General features: G+C 52.5%; 1 protein-coding gene across 1 annotated transcript in view; it reads right to left on the reverse strand.

The window, feature by feature from the left end:
* The window catches only part of HK2 (hexokinase 2), a 46427-nt gene extending 31819 nt beyond the window's left edge, over positions 1-14608 (reverse strand). Inside the window, exon 1 of the mRNA XM_006880822.1 lies at positions 14480-14608. Coding sequence (XP_006880884.1) covers positions 14480-14542 — 63 coding nt within the window. The 5' untranslated portion in view covers positions 14543-14608. The remainder of the gene's footprint in view (positions 1-14479) is intronic.
* Positions 14609-19360: the final 4752 nt, after the last annotated feature.

The following is a 19360-nucleotide window of genomic DNA, read 5'->3' on the forward strand; positions in this document are numbered from 1 at the left end:
GTGGTCACCCAGCACGGTCCTGGGGAGCAGGCGCCGGAGCACACAGGCCATGGAGCCAGCTAAGCAGGGCTTAGGGGGGCAGCAAACATGTCCTCGGACATTATCACCCAATGCTCCCACCTCCTTTCCCAAAGGAGAACCCTTCCTAACTGATCTTCATATTTAAACCGTCGGCTTGTTGGAAACCCAGCTCATCCTTCGCATCTTTCCTCTCTACCTGTTGTTGGTCTCTGCCATCAAGGTGGGACCTACTCACAGCTGAGCCTCAAACAGGTATTCAGAGACTTTAAATAACCTGTGAAGAGATGCTTGTGTTTCTCCTCAGTGGATTTGAACTGCTGACTTCTGGGTTGGCAGTGCAACGCCCTACCACTCCCTAGAGCTCCATAGGGAGGTAATAAAATAAATCAGACAAATGAAATGGTCACCCTTTACTGAAACTAGGGAAATCTGTCAAAGACCTCTTTAAAGTGCTAACAAGCCAAAGTAATAAGCAAAGACTAAGGTGGGCCGGACCCAAGAGTGACCAAAGAGTGGGGGTGCCTCTCAAGTGTGGTGCTGGCTGAGAGCACCCCGAGTATCCTAGGGCCTGGCAAAAGGACGGACAAATCTGTCCAGGAAAAAGTACAACCGGGGAGTTCTTTCAGGCAAGGGTGGTGAGACACATTAACAAGGAGGCGTCACGTTGGGAAAGGCAGGAGCTCAGGAAAAGAGAGGAAGACCCTCAACGAGACGTCACGGGCTGTGCTGATGGTCCAAGTCAGAACTGGCTCACAGCTGACCATCCAACAGGTTTGCAGAAGCTGTAAATCACCCGGGGGGGGGGGGGGGGGGGAGCCTGCCAGTCTTTCTCCCGCAGAACAGCTGATGGATTGATTTGAACCGCACACCTTTGCATTGACAGCGCCACTAAGACACCAGAGCTCCCCCAGTCATTAACTGCTGGGTCCCCCCTGTGAGCTTTACTGGCTTCATTCCCACCACCAGTCTGCAAAGCTTTGGCATCAGTGTTGTACTGGTCACACAGGTGCTGCCTGGCCTCAGGTGGGGTCCTCAGAGCCACAACCCTCACTTGCCCTGTGACACCAGCCCCCCTTAGTGCAGGACCAGCAACTCCTGCTCTAGTTTCTAGGGTGACCCAAGGGCCATGGTTTCCATCACATAAAAAAAAGGAAAAGAAAGTAAGTGGAACTTCCAAGCGGAGCATCAGCAGAAAAAAGGATGTGGAAGAGGCCAAGAGGCTGTCCCCCCTTTCACCCTTTCACCTTGGAGCTCCCAGACTCAAGCTGCAGGTGCCGGTGACACCGGGTAAAAGGCTGTAACCCCCGGAGCTTAATGGGGTCACTCAAAAGAGTGTGAGTCCCCCAGGGTGCAGCTTCCCCACACCACAGGCGGCCGCTCAGCCCTGCAGGCACCGCTGATCCAGGTGAACGTGGTCAGGGACAACAGAGTGAAAAACTAGCACCCTCACCATCATGGACTGCAAGGGAAGGGACGTGTGCTCCAAACGCCCATAAACTTGACCCGCAGTGTATTAGAAAGATGCAGTTCTAGGCCCACAGGGGTGAGGTATGCACAATGGAACAACGCCTGAAAAATATTCACAGGATCTGAAGAATCAGCAGCCCCTGGGGCAACAAAAAGGTCAGAACTTCAACATCGCCTGTTTCCTCTCTTACCTAATCGACGCCACATGGCACCGGGGTGAGGGCAACCTATTGAGAGGGAAGGGTGAGTGTTCTGAGGTCCACCTGGGGGCTACAAAGCTCTCCTTTAATCCGAGACCAACGCTCTCCTTCTGACCTTTGCTAGTCTCCTTTCTGCCCTTCGTGCTTGGCTACACGTCCGAATCTCATGAGGGTTTTTCGTAAGAATCCTCAATGTGGGTTAGATCTCAAGATCAAGGAAACAAAAATCTTCCCCGCTAGACTATTCATAACATCCTGACAGATGCAGAAGACTAGAGGAGCAAATGCCTGCCTTTTACTTGGATCCATGATCGTTAACCATGGTAGCAATAGTCAAATCAAAGAACCATGTTGTAGGGAGCTCTGGTGGCCTAGTGGCAAGAAGCTGAACTGCAATCCCAGAGGTACGCGGTTAGAATCCACTAGATGCTCGGCTGGAGAAGGAGGGGCAATCTCCCCCTGTACCAGTCAGATCTGATTTGATGGTACACACACACACAAAATAAGTTTTTAAAGAAAAAACCAAACCCATGTTGTGGTGGAGAAACACATTGTCAAGGACCACTCTTTGGAGTTAAAGAGCATTTAAAGGCCAACGTGCCGGATCGGAGCCATGGAATTTTCAGTTATTTCTGATGCATCTGAAAATGGGACAATATATAAGGAAGACTGAAGAACTGATGCCTTTACAACGGCTGCACTGTGATGCTAGCCAAGTAGTAAAGACACCAAGAACTGCAGAACAAACAAATCTTTCTTGGAGGAAGTAAATCAGAATGTCCCTCAGAGGCAAACGGCCTCACATATTTGTGCTAGGAGCAGCCAGCCTTTGGACAAAGAAAAGAAGTGGGAAGAATGAGAGGAAGACCTCTGCGAGGTGGACTGTTATCACCAGGACCACAGCCATGGGCTGGAGGACGACAGAGACTGTGGGGATGGTCCACAGCAGGGCAAGGTCCAGAGCTGTGCAAACAGCCACTGTGGACCACAGGACACTCGGTGACAGTGAAGAGTAACAATAGAGAATTCCCAAGATCTGCCACAGACTGACTGACCTCACACCTGAGGGTGGAGGGTCAGGCATGCCTCCCCCCCTTTAAAATGGTATCCCTGTCACAGAATTCAATCCTTCTCTGTGCCAGGGATATGCTTATCCAAAGGTCATCTGACCACTTTTTTTCCCCTGGAGTCTTTGAAAGTTATCTGGTTAAAAAGTAAGCTCTGGTAGGGGAGCTCTGGTGGCCTAGTGGTAAGGAGCTGCAACTACAATTCCAGAGGTGCACGGTTCAAATCCACCAGATGCTCTGCCGGGGAAGGAGGAACAATCTCCTCCTGTACCAGTCAGATCTGATTTGACGGTACACTCACACAAAATAAAATAAAATAAAAGCTCTGGTAAGGGGTTGTACAGCCAATGCAAAGGCACAGAGTTCAAATCCACCAGCTGCTCGGTGGGAGAAAGATGGACAGTCTCCTCCCGTGTGTTTTTCCGTCTCTGAAAACTAGCTATGAGTCAGTTCAGAAGGTATCTCTAACAATAACAACAATAGTTGATCAAGACATTAGACCAGCAGTGAAACAGCCCTGGCTTGCTCCAGAGTGCTCAAGTTCCACCCCCCCCCCTTTTTTTTCTTTCTTCCAGAATCTCTTGTGCCAATGTCGTCACCTTTGGAACACTATACGACATTTCCCAACCTGACTTAGTCACTCACACTCAGGGTTAACAAAGTAAAAGCTCTTTCCTCAAATCGTTCCTCCTTTTTCTATTATTGCTGGTGTGAGGCCTCCCAAGGCTGGGTGGCTTCTCTTTGCATTTCGCTGGCTGGAGAGAGAGGAGGTGAAAGGAGTGGCCGGGGCTGGGGAAGTGGAGCTGGCCAAGGGAGGGCCTGCCTGCCTGCGAGTGGGGTGTGTCAGAGAGACAGCTGTCTTGGACGCAATCTTGGTAGATTAGAACTTCCTCGTTGGGCAATTTGGGTTAGTTTCTCTTTTTCCATATCTCATTCTGACATGCTAGCTTCCTCTACAGTACAATTGAGGGTCGGGGCAGGGGAAGCCAGAGAAATCCTCAGATCCTTCCTAAAACAAGATCATATCCAGTGAGGGGAGGCCATCCCGTTAAGTGCCCACGCTGGGGGCAGGGAGGAAACTGTGTCTCGGTGACAGTGCAATCAATGAACTGGACAAAAGGCCATTCATTCTCCAAGGGGATCTATCCTACAGTGTGGCCTGGATGGGTCACAGGCAGTCCTAGTCTGGAGGTGGGAGCTGAAAAGGACCCCACGAAACTGAGGCCCAGCAGGGAACAGCCTCGGTCAAACTCACATGGCAACTAGAATCAAGATCCCCAGTTGACTAACTATTGTCAAAAATAGCAAATGACAATGTCAGTGGGCCATCTCATCTCCCAGGCCAAATGCCATTGACCGGCTGATTTGCTAGCCGCCCGACCCCATGTGGGGTCCTGAGGTGACCTTAAGTGGTCCCAGGGGGAAGATACCCTCATACCTAGATAACAGCAATACTCAAACTTTAACCCAGTTTATTCTCTAATGTGTTACAAAGTCCTACAAAGCCTTGAAAAGAAATCACAGACAAAAGAAAAGCCTTGAATTTGAACTTGCACCTAAGAAAGATTTGTAACATTCAACCCTTGATGGCTGACTGCTGTTGCCAAACTGCTTTATTCCATTTCATGTAACTCTTGCACATCAACCCTAACATAGTAGCACAGTGTCCAGAAACAATGTTCTTGGAAAATCAAGATCCCTGCCCTTTAGGAGGTTAAAAGCTAGCAACAGCTCATGTTATGAACTCAAACACGCCTGGGCTGAAGGGAGAGCTTTGGCAGATAAGAGAATTGACACTCTGTAGGCTAAACTGTCAACAACTTCATTTTACTGGGATCCACCATCAGCCGAGGTAGCAACAGTTGAGACATCAAAAGCTGTAGGGGAAATCATCTGTGAAGGACCTCTTTAAGGTGCCAGCAAACAAGGATGCCATTCCAAGGATGCAAGCCAGGGTGTTTTCACCTGCTTCTGGTGCATCTCTAAGTTGGACAATGAACAAGGAAGACTGCAGAACTGAGGCCACTGAAGTTTGGTGCTGGAGAAGAGCACTGAATACCCCGTAGAAGCCAAAAGAACAAGTCTGTGCTGGGAGAAATGTAGCCAGGATTCCTTAGGGGCGAGTATGTGGTGACCTGTGAGGAGTCAGTCCTTGGAAAAAGGCATGCCGGGAAAGACAAGTCAATTAAAAAGAGGAAGACCCCCGATGAGATGGCCTGACAGTGACTGCATCAATGGCCTTGATCCTGAATGAGCCTGGGGTGATGATGCAGGACAGGCCAACGTTCGGATCTGCCATTCACAGGGTCACTAAGGGCTAGTATCCACCGCAGCGAAGCAGCCCAGGAAGCATCTCTGCAATGAGCAAGGCATCCTCACGGATGAAATTCATCCTGGAAAGGTTCAGAAGCCCTTGAAGGACCTTGGCTTCCAGGTGTGTGCTGCATTCGTTTCAGACAGAAATGTTTTCCTGTTGTTGTTAGGTGCTGACTGACTCACGGTGACCCACACAGAACTAAGCCTCGCCCAGGATGCTGCTCTCATAGCAGTTGGCATTAACTCTTCCGTCTACGATGGAAGGACCAACCAGAAAGACCACACCATGGCACTGCCCACTGATCCTGCCCCACGCGGCCAGCTAGTGCCCTGGAGGGTTGGTGCCAGGAGAAAGTTCAGCTGCCCACGCTGCTTCCTGCCCCACAGCAAGCACGTGGGAAAATACTGGCTCATGCCGGCTGCCACCCCTCCACTCCCTGGAGCAGGGACCGGACCCTCCAGGAAGTTTCCAGGGCTGTGAAGAGACTGCCCATTTTCCTCCTGTGGTGGATTCGAACCTTTGGACCTGCAGTACAGCCCCCTACAGACTTCACCACCAGAGCTTCCCATTTCCACCTGCACTTCAGGAAACTCAGCCCCTGTCTTCAACTCCAGCCAAGTTTTCTAGTAATTGTCCACATCTGATCAGAGACTTTTTCTAGAACCCTCTTCAAAGAAAGTTAAGCCAAATTATCAAGTCCTTTCAGTGACCAGGCAGGAAAAATAATAAGACATGAAGGAGCAAATCCTCTTTGACAGTCCCTGTCAAGGGCACACCCTCCCGGAGAGGGGTGGAGTCGGGTGAGCAAGTCAGATACACGTGAACAGCACAGGATTCTCGGAGCCAGGGCTCAGGACCGCGGGCATTCTGATGCCAAGACTCATGTCCTTTATTCACTCCTGAAACACTGCTGACCATCTCCAAGCGCATCTCCAGGGTGTGAGGAGCCACCAAGGAGCCCACGACTCTCAGGGACTCTGAACAGAGCTGAGCCCTGCCCTGCCCGGCACCAACCTCACAGCCTCTGATAAGCTCAAGCCCATTGTGACAGTCACTGTGTCAGTCCATTTTAACTGTCTTCCTCTCTTGCTCTAACCATCCACCTTTCCCAGACTGATGTACCACGGGCTGGCCCCTCTCGACAACAGGCCCGCCCTCCCTAGGCAGTGCCAGTCAGTCACTAGACATGTCCCACCTTTTCCTAGACCCCTGACCCAACCAAATGAATCTCTGCTTTTTTTAAAAAAAAAAAAACACTCATTTGTTACTGTCGTGTAAACACATGGGTTGGTTTGAAGTGAAGCATCCTCATAGGCGTGTATGTCACACACAAGTTAACTTCCTGTCTTACTAAGAAAGAGGAGTTTTTTGTGCGACAGTTGTTTTACCACAGTGGAATGCCACAACTGCCACCAGGAAAACAGCTGCAGACCAGTGGCTGTGGAGCTCATCTCTGCTTTCTTAACAGCATGTTCTTGTCTTCATGACACAGTCAGGTCACCTTAAGTCACAGTTCTTTGAGATTCATGACAGAGCCACATCCTTTTTTAAAACGCATCTGTTGTGCAACAATGAATGACTGGAAATCTAAAGTCTCTGTAAACGTTCATGAAAATTAATTTTAAAAAAACGTGTCTATTGTCCATTTAACCTGTTCTAACAATACACCTCCTCTGTTGTGAGTTAAAGGTACTTTCTACAATTACACCTAAGAGTATGTATGGGTAACCCTCGTAATGTTGGGTGAGAAAAGCCGGACACTGAACAAAGCCATTTAGAGCAAGTGAGAACAGGTGGTGGTGGGCAGGGGCTGGGGGCATTTGGTCTACTATTATTAAATTTGATATTCGGCTTCCCTCACTTTCCCATTGCTCCACTGAGGAAGGCAAGCCTTCCGAAACACAGATCGGCTTCCTGGGAGGACTCACCACAGCTAGTGGCCGGCAGGGGCCTTATTCCCAGGCACAGGGATGTCACCTGCCCTCGCAGACACCAGCCACACCAGCCGGGAGAGCCAAGTCCATCGGCAAGTGTCACCTGGATGGGTGCCAAGGCACAGTCACAGGGCCAGATGTTTCCAGTGAAAAATGAAAAATTTTAAAGGTGATCTTGGGAGAGAGGCATGAACCTGCCTTCAACTTGAAGTGCCAGGTGTGCTGAAAACCCGCTGACCAAATGGTCACACGGGGGTCCTCACTGCAGCGCCCACGCCACCTCGGACACCTGTCCCCACATGTCCCTCACAGGGCGGCAGGGTAAGTGTGGGCTGACCAGAGAGGGACGGCGGGCACCCCGCCTCCAGGATCCTGCTGTCCTGTCCTGAGTCACACAACACAGTTCCTGTTCTTCCAGTTTGCCCTCTCGGCTGGAATCACAGCCAGACAGACCTGGGGCAGCAGCAGCTCCTGTCAGGGGTCCCAGAGATGGGCTTTGGGGACTGTCACTCTGGGGTCATTGTGCCCAGACAGTATGTCCTGATGGTGGGGCAGCTGCGGGAAGGACAGTCCTCAGCACACAGCATTTGCTGGCCAACTGCACACCAGGGCGAGGTACCAACACACGAGAGCCAGGGACACCGGGCTTCGCGTGCAAAGGGCTCAGTACAACGGCGAGAAGCGACGGCACCCGCCGGCAATTACACAGGGAAGGGCACAGAGTGGGCATAGTGTTCTTCTACAGTAATAAAATAAAAATGAACCACTTAAATCACACCCATCGATACAACTCGGGGAAGTATTTGTCTGGAGAAGGCCGTTCGTTGTTGCCCGTCTTCACTTCAAAGTGGCCCTGTGAGCGACAGGCCTGAGCCCTGGCTGCCCTGCGTCCTCCCCAGTCTCCGATGTGCTCAAGCCCACTGCTACAGGGGCTGCGTTAATCCACCTCGAGGGCCAGAGGGCCACAGTGAACCCTGGGGTTGCACCAGGTGAGCTCTCAACTGCTGGTGTTGGGACCCACAGCCGCGACACCCCAGGTGCCCTGCGGTGCCCTGCTCTTCTCTCCCCAGGTCTCCCAGCTGCGGGTTTGCCTGTGTGTTTCGGAGGTCCTTGTGACCTTGCCGGTCAGGCCTGGACCAGGGTCTTCCGAGGCCCCGCGTCCTGTCCATCTGGGCATCTGACTGCTCCCCTAGAACCACGAAGGCCCAGGCTCTGTCTCTCCTCCTGAAGCCCATCCCTGTAGTCTGCCCTGCACCATGTCTAGTTCCCGCTCTTCTGGGCTTGCCCCGCCCTGCCCATTCATGCCCACCACAAGTGGCCAGGAGAACCCACTTGTGCCAGGGCAGGGCCATAACGCTTAAGAAAACCAGCCGCCACCCAGCCCAGCGGGGAACGAGCTGACCAGCTCACGGTGGCTGCAGAACCGGAGGCCTCCGCTCACACAGCAGAGGCCTGGTGATCTACTTCCAGAAAAGTCCCCATAGACAGTCCTGACAGCCGTGGGGCCACGGCCTCTCACTCTCAGAGGTACAGTAACTGGACAGCTTACACACAGACCTGGTGGCTTAGTGGTAAGGAATTGTACTGATGACTCAAAGGCACAGTTCAAACCCACCAGCTGGAAGAAAGACAGGCCATCAGTTCCCGTATGATTTACTGCCTCTGACAAGCTGGTGGAAGGTCAGCACACAACACACACAGGTTACAAGGTCAAAGACACTCGGCTAGCCTGCGAGGCTCTTGCGAGGGGCGGATGAGCGCCAGCTCTGAGACTGGTCCTGTGTGGACTCAGGCTGGGTCCTTGGTACAACGCACATCCGCTCCTCGTCCTCTAAGAGGATTGGGACCGGATGATCCCTAAAGTCCCTTCCCAGCTCGGACACCTGGCGGGCGTCCTGAAAGTGAAACTCAAACCGGCCACATCCTGTTACATCAGCTGCCCGGCTGGGGTTCCAGGTGCTCTCCAGCTCTGTTACTGTGGCTGTGTGTCCACAAGCAAGTTACTGCCCCTCTCTACGTTTCAGCCAGAAAACTGAGCCCAGGGCCTCCCCTGGAAAGCTCCTTGACCATGACCTGGGTCGCCACAGGCAGGATGTGTCACGGCGCCCGGTCATAAGGATGGCGCATGTCTGTGATCTTGACAACTCTGAGGTGGCATGAAGGGGCAGGGAGGTGAGAGGGAGAAGGAACTGATGGGACAGGGGGGCAGTTCAGGAGGAGGAGGAGGAAGTCTCTCAGGGAGGGAAGGCCAAGGGGCTGCTGCGAATGTCCTGAATCGGCTCTCAGGTGGGGTCCGGCTTTTCAGATGGTGTGAAATGCCACAGCGCAGGGGCAGGAAGGCTAGGTGGGAGGGCCCCAAAGGCCCCCAGGACCTGGTACTAGCTGATCTCTTAACTCCCAGTTAATGTCAGGATTTTCTACAGAGGTCGCTCCAGGACAGGGAGGTCAGGAAGTCCACGAAAGCTGGCCATACCTAAAATATGACAGCACTTGAAGGGTCTCTCATATAGATAAGACAGAGCCTTCGCGGTGGGGTGGGAAACAGAGGGAAGGCTCACTGGGGCTCCCTGGGATCCTTGGTGTCAGCAGAAGGGATTACACAGCCTCGCCTGGGGGTGCGCTCTTTGCACCTCAGAGCTCTTTGCTAGTGGAAGGTGTCTGCTGAAGCCCAAGCACCAGAGGGCGTGGGGTGGGCGTGGGGGTCTTCAATCTGCTCAGAAGGCCCAAGGAATTCCCTTCACAGGAACCTCCATAGGGGTAGCTGAAGCATGGGGCAGATGTCAAGAGGGGAGAGCAAGTATCTATGTCCTCGCAAACTCTACAGCAAGGGGAAAATTCCTCAAGCAGGACGGAAGCCTTGCCCGCGGGCTCTCTCCAGAGCATTGAGAGGGCTTGGCCTGGTCTGTCAGCCTTCAGGACCCTCCAAGTGTCTCTCATGACTTACCAGGAGGGCGCTTCAACCTGAGGGCCACCTACAGGCAGCCGCCCCCCCCGCCCCGCCCCCAGAGACCCCTTGAATGGGGATGCTGCCATCTGAGAAAACCAGAAGACAGGAGGCGCTCAAGAATGGACCCCCTGCATCCAGGAAAAGAAAAAAGACTTGAGAAGCTGGAGAGGCTTCAGGCCTCTCCACCTTCTGCCCGCTCTGCCCTGGACCTGCCCTGCCCGTCCCTCAGGCCTCCTTTGGTCCTGAATGGTGGATACTGAAGTACTGGTGGTACAGTGGGTTAGATGTAGGGCTGCCAACCTAAAGGCCAGTGGTTCAAACCCGTCTGCCACTCTACAGAAAGATGAGGCAGTCAATTTGTTCCCATTAAGATTGGAAATTGATGGTGAATCAGGATCAGTTTGATGGAACAGTTTGTTTTGTATGTTTTTAGTAATACTTATATTATTATATTATTTTATTATTATTATATTATTTTAGTAATAGCATGGTATCTAAGTGTCTTCCTCTTTTATTTTAATTGAAATTTTAACGAAATTTAATAGAGAACTTGGATTTCCATTCATTCATTGTTGCACATTTTCCTCCCTATCCCCACCCTTCACTTTTCTCTTTGGGGAAAAAAAAATCTTTCATTGTTGTGTGTTTCTCTTTTGTATTTAACACAAAGCATTCACTGTGTATGTACTCTAAGAGCCTCACACATGTGCATCTTTAATCCTTACAACAGCCCTTTCAAGGTGTTATCCAAACACTTCACATTTTACGAGAGGAACAGGCTGAGATCTGGCCTAAAGTTCTTGAAGCTGTGAGCCAACATTCAAATCCAAGGACAGCCTCTCTGAGTGTCCACTGGGCTATCTGTCCCTCGGTGGGTGTCACAGGGCCCTTTACTGTCCCACTTGCCCCTCAGGAACTGCGGTTCAAACACCTGCCTCACTCTGAAGCCAAGCCAGAGCCGACCACTCGCCCGCCAGCTCCCTGGACACTGTGCCTTGCAGACCACTCGCCCGCCAGCTCCCTGGACATTGTGCCTTGCAGACCACTTGCCCGCCACCGGCTCCCTGGACACATTTTCAGTGTTGAGTACATCAACAACTGAAAGCCCACCTTGCCCAGGGAGTTTGGACATCTGCTGATAGCTCGGGGTCTGCTGCCAGCTTTTATGAAAGTTCCCACCTCACTGTGGAACCCACTGTGGAGGTGAGGAGCCCTGGGTCCCTGCCCTGCTTGGGCCTACCAACTAGCCACATGACCCGGTGCAGCCCGCTCTGGTGACAAGGGAAGCGGCTGAGAGAGGGGACTGCCTTCCAAAGCTGGTCCCTGAGCCTCAGCACTGCGGACGGGCACCGTGGGCAGCCGGAGCCGGGTGACTGCCCAGGGGGCCCCTGGGTGCTGCAGGAGGGTCAGAAGCATCCCTGGCATCTACCCGTTTGTATGCCAGTAGCAGTCCTCCAGCTTCCCTTTGTCAAAGGCACCGTTGAAAGCTACTGCTGGACACAGAACAGAAAAGGCTTTCCAAGCTTCGCCCCTGTAGGTAGGGAGCCACCCAGCTCTTCCTTGCAGACTGGTCCACCCTCACACGAACCATCTGGTGGGCAATGTCAACAGTGCCCAGGTTGAGAAAGCCCACATTGGAAGAAAGCAGAGCCACGTGACCAGAGGGTATGAAGACACATCCTGTCTGGGGTTCAGGGTGACCCACCCCACTGCTATTGCTCCAACAGGGTTAGAAAACAAAACAGGCAGCTCACAGGGTTAGAAAACAGAACTGGCTGACTTCAAAACTCAACAGTGATAATGAGGAACCTCTTTCTTATCAAGACTCCGCCTCTGGAAGGGGAAGGGCTGAACAAAGAAAGCCCGTTTCCTAAGGCTCCCCAGCTCTTTCACACCTCAGACTTCCTTTCTCTGGCTGCCAGGTTTATGTTATTACACACGCCCCCTAAAAAAAAAAAAGGCCCCCAGCTGCCCCAGACTCCTCGGGGCACTGGAAAAGTCCAACTTTGAAAAGTGGTGTTAAAAGGAAAAAGAATGCTGGCTCTGGTGAGGAACCTGAGAGGGGATTCCAATCCACTCAGGTGATAGAGGGCAAGCCGCTCGTACTCCCTGGAGACTCATAACATGAAGCCAAGCCCACAGAACCTTCCTACCACCAATGTTTTCTGGGCACAGAAGGGCAGTGTGTGGAAAGGAAGACAGGTAAGCTGGCCCGGGGCAGCCACGTTCATGACCTGGTCCAGCATGCTCTGCGGAGAGAGGTTCCCACCAGCAGTTTCCCCTCAGTTCCTTCAAACCCTCCTCTCAACTCTACAAGCCACACACTAGGTGTCACTGATGGAACTGTGTTCCCCAAAACACATGTGTGCAGACAGACAGACTCTGGAAGCCCAAGACCTGATAAGCCATGAGCTTAAAAGGATTAAAGGTGGAATGTAACTCTCCTCAAGCCCCTCCCAGCCCTCACCTGGCCTACAGGGAGTTTCCCCAAGGTGCGGCCTCTCCTAATCCTTGTATCTTACGCCTGGGTCTTCCCCCCAAGACCCGCAGGTCTCTTAACCTCACCATGCCTGTCTCCTCATCACCAAACAGAGATGATGATATACCCACTTATTAGAATGCCGGGGGCCTGGGGGCTTTCAAAGGGCCATGACCTTTCCAAATCCATTCATCTCACTTTAAGGCAACTCTGAACTGTAAACCTGAAAACCTTGAACCTGAAACCTTTCTGTCAGGAATTAGGCGTGTTAACCATCCAGGGATACCCAGTGACAAAGCCAATGCTATTCACAGTTGATAAAGTTCCAAAATGAAGTAAAAGTGAGCAAACAGCCCCTTTCCTCATCCTAACTGGAAAACACAGCTCCTGGCCGAAAGCAGATGGCGTTAGGACCCCCAGGCACCAGTGTCACAAGGCGCTAGTGTCTGCCTGTTGCATCATACACTCAGGCCGCCCAACAGGCAACTTGAAAAGATGCTTTTAAACCATCCTCTGACTCTCCCCTTCCTAACTGACTGTCCCAGGGAGTGAACCTTCTGACTCACCCAGACCTGCAGCCAGCACCTATTTGATAATCACTCAATTCTGCCCCTATCATAATTCGGAGGAAATAAGGCCAAACACCTCTTCCCCCCCCCCCCCCCCCGAGTCCTCAAAAAGCTCTCCCTGCCACGGAGCTGAACCCCACTCCCAGCTGACCCTGCCTCAGGTCTCCGGAGGAGAAACCCTCCCTTGGATGAAGCCTCCCCCTCTCAAAGTCAGCTCTTGAGAAGGAGAAGCCCAGAGAGGGCTCCAGCAGCACGGTGGCCCACAGACACACTTCCCGGGAAGGAGTCAGGACAGGACTCAAACCCGGGGACCCTCTTACAGTCCGAGTCACGACGTGACCACTCCAACTCTGCAATTATCACGCTAGCCCACAACCCTCTCCTTGGCACTCCCGACCCTCCAGAGCTGGTGTATGAGCAGGTATCCGCCGCGAACGGTATCACTGTTCCCCAAAACTGTGTCCCCACCTGGCGCTAAAACAACAAGTATGCAATCGAGCCAAGCTCATGGACTGCCACAGCACTCAGCCTTCCTCCGGTCCCAACTCAGCCCGCCCTCCCTCACGTGCTAGCGAGGTGCAAACGGAGGGCCTACCCCAGGGATCTGGGGGCTGCCAGGGCCCGGCCCTCCCCTGCTCCCCACTGTCACACTCAGAGACACCAGGAGAGAGTATCTCTGCGCAGGACCCGAGGCACTTTTCTTATGTAAATAACCAAGCCTGGGGGTGAGGTGGGCGGGGAGACAGGATGGGGAAGAACTCTCATTCAGAAAATCTCAAAAATGTTCAAAGACTGATCTTCTCCACTTAAGGTTTACGCATTCAAAGACCAGCATTCCCCCCAAGGAGGCGGTCCTGGGACACGAGGCGGGGCAGTCAGGCACCCCAGCGCTGCGTAGTTCCGGGGCGGGGGGCGGCAAGTGAAACCCTACGGCGCCCTCCCCCGCCCTCCCTAAGCCGGCTTCCCTCTAATCCCACCTCCGCTGGGCCCCCGGAACGGCCTGGGGCGCGCGGCACGTTCCACAGTAGAGACCCCAGGCGGCCCCCGCGGCCGGCGGCAGAGCCTCCGCCGTCAGCCGCGACTCTCCCCACGTGTTCTCGCCAGAATCCGGCTACCGCAGGCCAGGGTCATCCCACGTGTGCCCGGCAGTCCCCGACTCCGCTCCGGGCGACCCGCCCCTCGGGCTCCCAGACTCACAAAGAGGCCAAGAGGAACTTTTTCGGAGGGAAAGGAACGTGCAGGGTGGCAGGAAACGGGGAAGCGCGCGCCGGCCACTCGCTCGCGCGCGCAGCTCAGCAAACGTGGCGCGCACGGCAGTTCCGAAAGGCCAGACTTTTTGCACGGGGCCCCAAATGGGGAGGAAACGGATTCCTCGGGTAGAGAGGGAGTGCCCATCTGACAGTTGCCCGGGGAAGTTCCAGGGGGCCCAGGCAACCCGGTGGGACCCCGCCGGGCCCCGCGCACGCGCGCGCTCTTACCTTCTGCACTTGGTCGTGGTTCAGTTCGGTGAAGAAGTAGGCGAGCAGATGCGACGCGATCATCTTGGCGGAGTGGGCGCGCTCAACTGGGAAAGTGAGGCCGAGTGTGCGAGGGAAGGCGGGCAGCGCAGGCCGCTCTGGACCGAGTCCCGATGGCACACAAAAGATCCGATTTGGCGCGCCCGGAGGGGACTCCCAGGTACCGCTCCGGGCGACGAGTCCCACAACTTAACCGTCAGGAGTCTGGCAGCCGGCGTCAGCCACTGCCCGCTCCCTGCGCCTCGACTTGGAGAGGCAGGCGTGCTAGTCTGCGCCGCGAACCGTCAGACCTCCAGATCCTCGCTCCACACCGATGCTCCCGAGGTTGCCTGCTCGGTAACACGCTGCTGTCTCAGAAGTCGGACGACTCTGGAGCTCGAGTTTCGTGCAAATGTGGCTTGGCAAGGCCCCGCCCGCTGGTGACGCGCGCGCGCCCATTGGCCAGGCGGGGAGGGTGTGTGCGCCCGCGGGCCGCCTACTGCCCGGGCGCCCCAATCAGCGCGCCAGCCCCGCGGGCGCGGCCGCGAAGCCGAGCTGCTGGAGGGGCGGGGCGGCGGCTGGCTGGTACGTGAGGTCCGTGGCGAGAGGCCGGGCTGCAAAGGCGCGTGAGCCGCCTGCGAGTCAGGATCGCCAGGGGTGGGGGACGGACGGACGGATGGACGGGTCACCGGACCAGCACACGCATGGGGGGGGGTGGCAGCATCCTGGGGTCATGTGATCGACCGTCTGGTGGGGCTGAAGCATCCTTCCTGCGGCGGCTCCCGGCGTCCACGCTAACCTGACAGCCCTCCTTACTGTTAGTTCTGTGCCAGGCAGAAGTGGCCACAGCCTTTGGAACCTTACAGCCCATAGCTGACAGCTTTTTTGTCACGAGATATTAGCATCTTCATATCGTACTAACAACCCCCGTTTGACGGACAAAGAGGCTTGTCAGGGTCACTCAGATGGGAGAAGGAGAAAACAGACTATGCACATCTGGTTCGTCTGCGAAGTCCCATTCTCGCTCCTCTCTGTCCTGTCTCTACCTTTGCTGGCAGCGTGAGGGGCTTCTGCAGGAGTGAAACTAAGTGGGCAGGTTTGAGAGTGATGGCCAGCATGTGGGGTCGAGTGGAGCGACCTAGATCCAGGAAGACAGCAGTGATACCTGGCACCAGACTCCAAGTTACACAAAAATGTCTAAAATGAGATGCTAACTTCAGTTATGGGAGCAAGGGTGGACAGGAGAAAGCATGGCAAGCCTGTGGCTGGAGAGGCCATGTGGTGAGGGTGTTGTATGCCAAGGAGTCAGAACTGACCCACAGCTGACCCTGCACAAGGTTTTCAGAGGCAGTAAATCACATAGGAGGAGACTGCCCATCTTTCTCCCGCGGAGCTCTGAGGATCTTCTGCTTCCTAATTAGGACTTCATTCTCATTTCGTGAACAGTAGGCCCTGTCTGCAATGTGTATGGATGTTATTACCAGTTCTGCCGAAACAACAGATTATCTATGTCCTGGGGAAAGTGAAGCTAGAATGCTCCTTCAAGGCAAGAATGGTGACGCTCTGGCTCACGTACTTTGGGCACGTTGCTAGGAAGGGCTCTTCCTTGGAAAAGGCCCATCATGCTTGGAAAGGTGGAGGGCCAGCAAAAGAGAGGAAGCCCCTCAAGCAGATGGATTGACACAGTGACTGCAGCAATGGCCCCAAGTGTGTCAGAGATGATGTGGCTGGCTTGGAGAGGGCAGGGTTCCCAGGGTTGGTGTGTGTAACTTGACTTGAGGACACCTAACAGCAGCAAGAACAAGTAATAGGTGGGCTTTTAAAAAAATGAATAAAAATATCCACATTAGACAAACAACCAGAGATGAAAACATCTGCAATCCAGTCTCTCATCAATATTTCTTGTTAACTTGAAACTCTTGCCCATGTTTCACTGCTAACCACAATTTCTTGACGATTATTCACACTGACCTACTATACATCCTCACCCCTCTTTCCCTGCCCTCCACGGGGGGCCCTACGCTGCTGTGTCACCACCATGGCAGAAGCCAATGACACCATGGCAGAAGCCAATGACTCCAAGTGGTCCAGGGAGCTGTGGTGCCAGGAGGCTGGCTGTCTTTCTTCTGAGGAACCACTGGCGGATTTGAACCACCACAATACTTGATAGTAGGTGCAAATATAAAATCTTAAAATCTTATTACCAGTTCTAACAACTATCTGTGTGTATCTAGAGAGAGGATGTTTTATAGTTGATTGTGCATTTTGTTAATTATGTCTCAAACCTCTTGCTGTCTCTCCCTCTACCTAGTTCACACTCCCAGTATCTCTCAGCTCCCTGCAGCAGCCTCATAACTGGGCCTCCCCTCTTTAGATAGAGGGAGCTCTGGTGGCCTGCAACCCCTAAGGCACATGGTTCAAGGCCACCAGCTGCTCTGTGGGAGAAGGATGGGCAGTCTCCTCCCATGCTATTAACTGCCTCTGAAAACCCACCAGAGGGTCAGCTATGGGTCAGTTCTGACTCTACAGTACACAACAACAACGACTTTAGATACATAAGTTTAGAAAACTGACATTTAGAGAAGATTTTTTTTTTGGTCAGGAAGTTTAATTTATTGGCACCACAGGCTAAGACAGGGCAGTGCTAACCGAGGTCTTCACGAATGCAAGGACCCCACTTGTCCAAGGGGCCACAGTTGGGGGTGTATTTCACTCCACAACCATCTGGAATAAGGCACTTTTGAGGCACCATGTTCTCAAACTCACCAGCATTAAACTGAAAGAAACTCCACTTCTTAGAGATACGGATCTTAGAGGAGATTATTTAAAAAAAAAAAAAAGGGGGGGAGCTAAAGAAACTTTATTAAGAGGTCTCCCAGGTGGAATTCCTTGGTCTACAGAGAGAGAAACAAGGAGAGGAACAGACCACCCAAATACCATGCCTTAAGGTGGAATAGGGCAGGTTTTATAGTAAGGGTCTTTAGGAAGGGACATTCCATTGTGGTTCCTTTTGGTCAGTTTAATCAGATGGGCAAGGCTGTTCACTCCCTTTGTTGATATTTTGATATTCTTTGAATCCTTAGTTCCCCCTTAGACCTTGGTCTGGGCCTGACCTTCCAGCCTCTTTAGTGAGGAAAAAGAGTGAGGTATTCTTTCTAGCTACTTCCTAGCTGAACAGGAGTGAGGGTCTGGGGCTCAGAGGCTGGACTGGGATGGCCCAGGACCAGTAGGCAGGTGAGAATATGGATGTCACAGCAGCTGGTTCAAGTTGGTCTTTTTTTTTTTTTTATCCTGTGAAATAAGAATTCAAAAAGGCAGGGAGTGATTAATAACAATATGAAGAAATACTTAGGGCTTGGGGTTTGAGTGAGGTGAAGAGTAGGTGCCCACCACTTGAGAGGTATAGGAGGTGTGCTCAATGAAAGGAGAATGCTTCACCTGGGAAAGGTGGTACCAACGGGGGTTACGTATTACTTTAACCACTGTGGGGGTAGTTAGGATCTCTGTGTAAAGTCTGTCTTAGCATGGCTGAAGAGGTTTGGGTGCACGCCATTTGATGAGGACAGCATCTCCTGGGGTGACTAGCTGTCTGGTCTAGACTTTCAGGCAAGGGTCCGGGCATGCAGTGGTCTGAGTGTTCCCAGAGTAATTGCCTAATGAGGGAGAGATGAGAAAGATATGGCGCTAAAAGAAGGAGTTCAGTCGGTTAGTTATGGTTCAGCAGAAACGGTTGGCTGTACCTCAGATCAAAGGGGCTCAGAAAGGATGGTAAGCAGAGTGTTGCTATGGGCTGTTGCTATGTTGGATATGGGCTAAGGCAATAGGAAGTAAGTTGCTACTTTCCACACTTTGTTTATGAAAACTACAGCATAGGTTGCCTAATGGTAACCTTCAGAGGTCATAGAAAGAGTATGGTCTGGATTTGGGATAGGTTGGTCAGATAGGGAGGGAAGTAAAGAGCTCATATCTTCAAGAACTTCAGGGCAGCCATGGTCATAATAAGTCCAGGTATCTACTGGAAGTAGGGTGGCCGGGCTCAGGGTTCTCGAGAAAAAGTAGATGGAGCTCCTGTATCCACCCAGCGGGGAGCAAAGATAGGAATCGGTGGGAAAGCAGGTTCCGGGAAAGCAGATCTCGAAGTCTATAGCTAGAAAAGACTTGCAGAGGGCTTCTTAGGGTGAGTTTAAGCGCCTTTTTAGTGAAGAGAGTTGCTACTGCTCGGGATTGCAAGCAGGGTTGTTATCCCTGGGTGGTAACATCGAGCTGCTTAGAGAGAAATGCAAGTCGGGGTACAGGTGGGTCCAAGAGGCTGAGCCAAGACAACAGCAATACCCCATTTTTCATCAGTGTATACATGGAAACGTTTAGATGATTTGGCAATGCAAAGGGTGGAGACTGTAAGAGGAGATGCTGGAGCTTGAGGAAAGCTTTTTAACTCTCTGGGGTGAATCTAGGGTTCCTTGTGAGGTGGCTTTTGCTGTGTCCTAAAGGGGGTTTTCTAGTAAGGAAATGTTGGGAATCTAATGTCTAAGGAAACAAAGCCAAGAAAAGAGAGGATATGATCAGCAGTTTCAGGTGGCTGGAGGCTTTTAATGACTTGGCTAGTGGTGGGGCTAATTGAAAACTGAGATATATGACTTTGAGGAGAGACAGGCCTTGGAGAGAGATACCCTGTATCCCTTGGAAACCAAGAAGCTGTGCAGTATGAGTGCATGAAAGTTGATATGAGGGGCTACACAATAAAAGATCATCAACATATTGCAAGAAACACTAGGGGATAAGAAGCTTACTGGAAAGTAGGCGAGTAACAATGGATTTTAAACTTTTGCAGTGTCATGTGGAGATAGGGAATTGGAGTCTAGC

Source organism: Elephantulus edwardii, unplaced genomic scaffold, assembly GCF_000299155.1.
Source record: "Elephantulus edwardii isolate Elephantulus edwardi_28Jun2011 unplaced genomic scaffold, EleEdw1.0 scaffold00011, whole genome shotgun sequence".
NCBI classification, from domain to species: domain Eukaryota; kingdom Metazoa; phylum Chordata; class Mammalia; order Macroscelidea; family Macroscelididae; genus Elephantulus; species Elephantulus edwardii.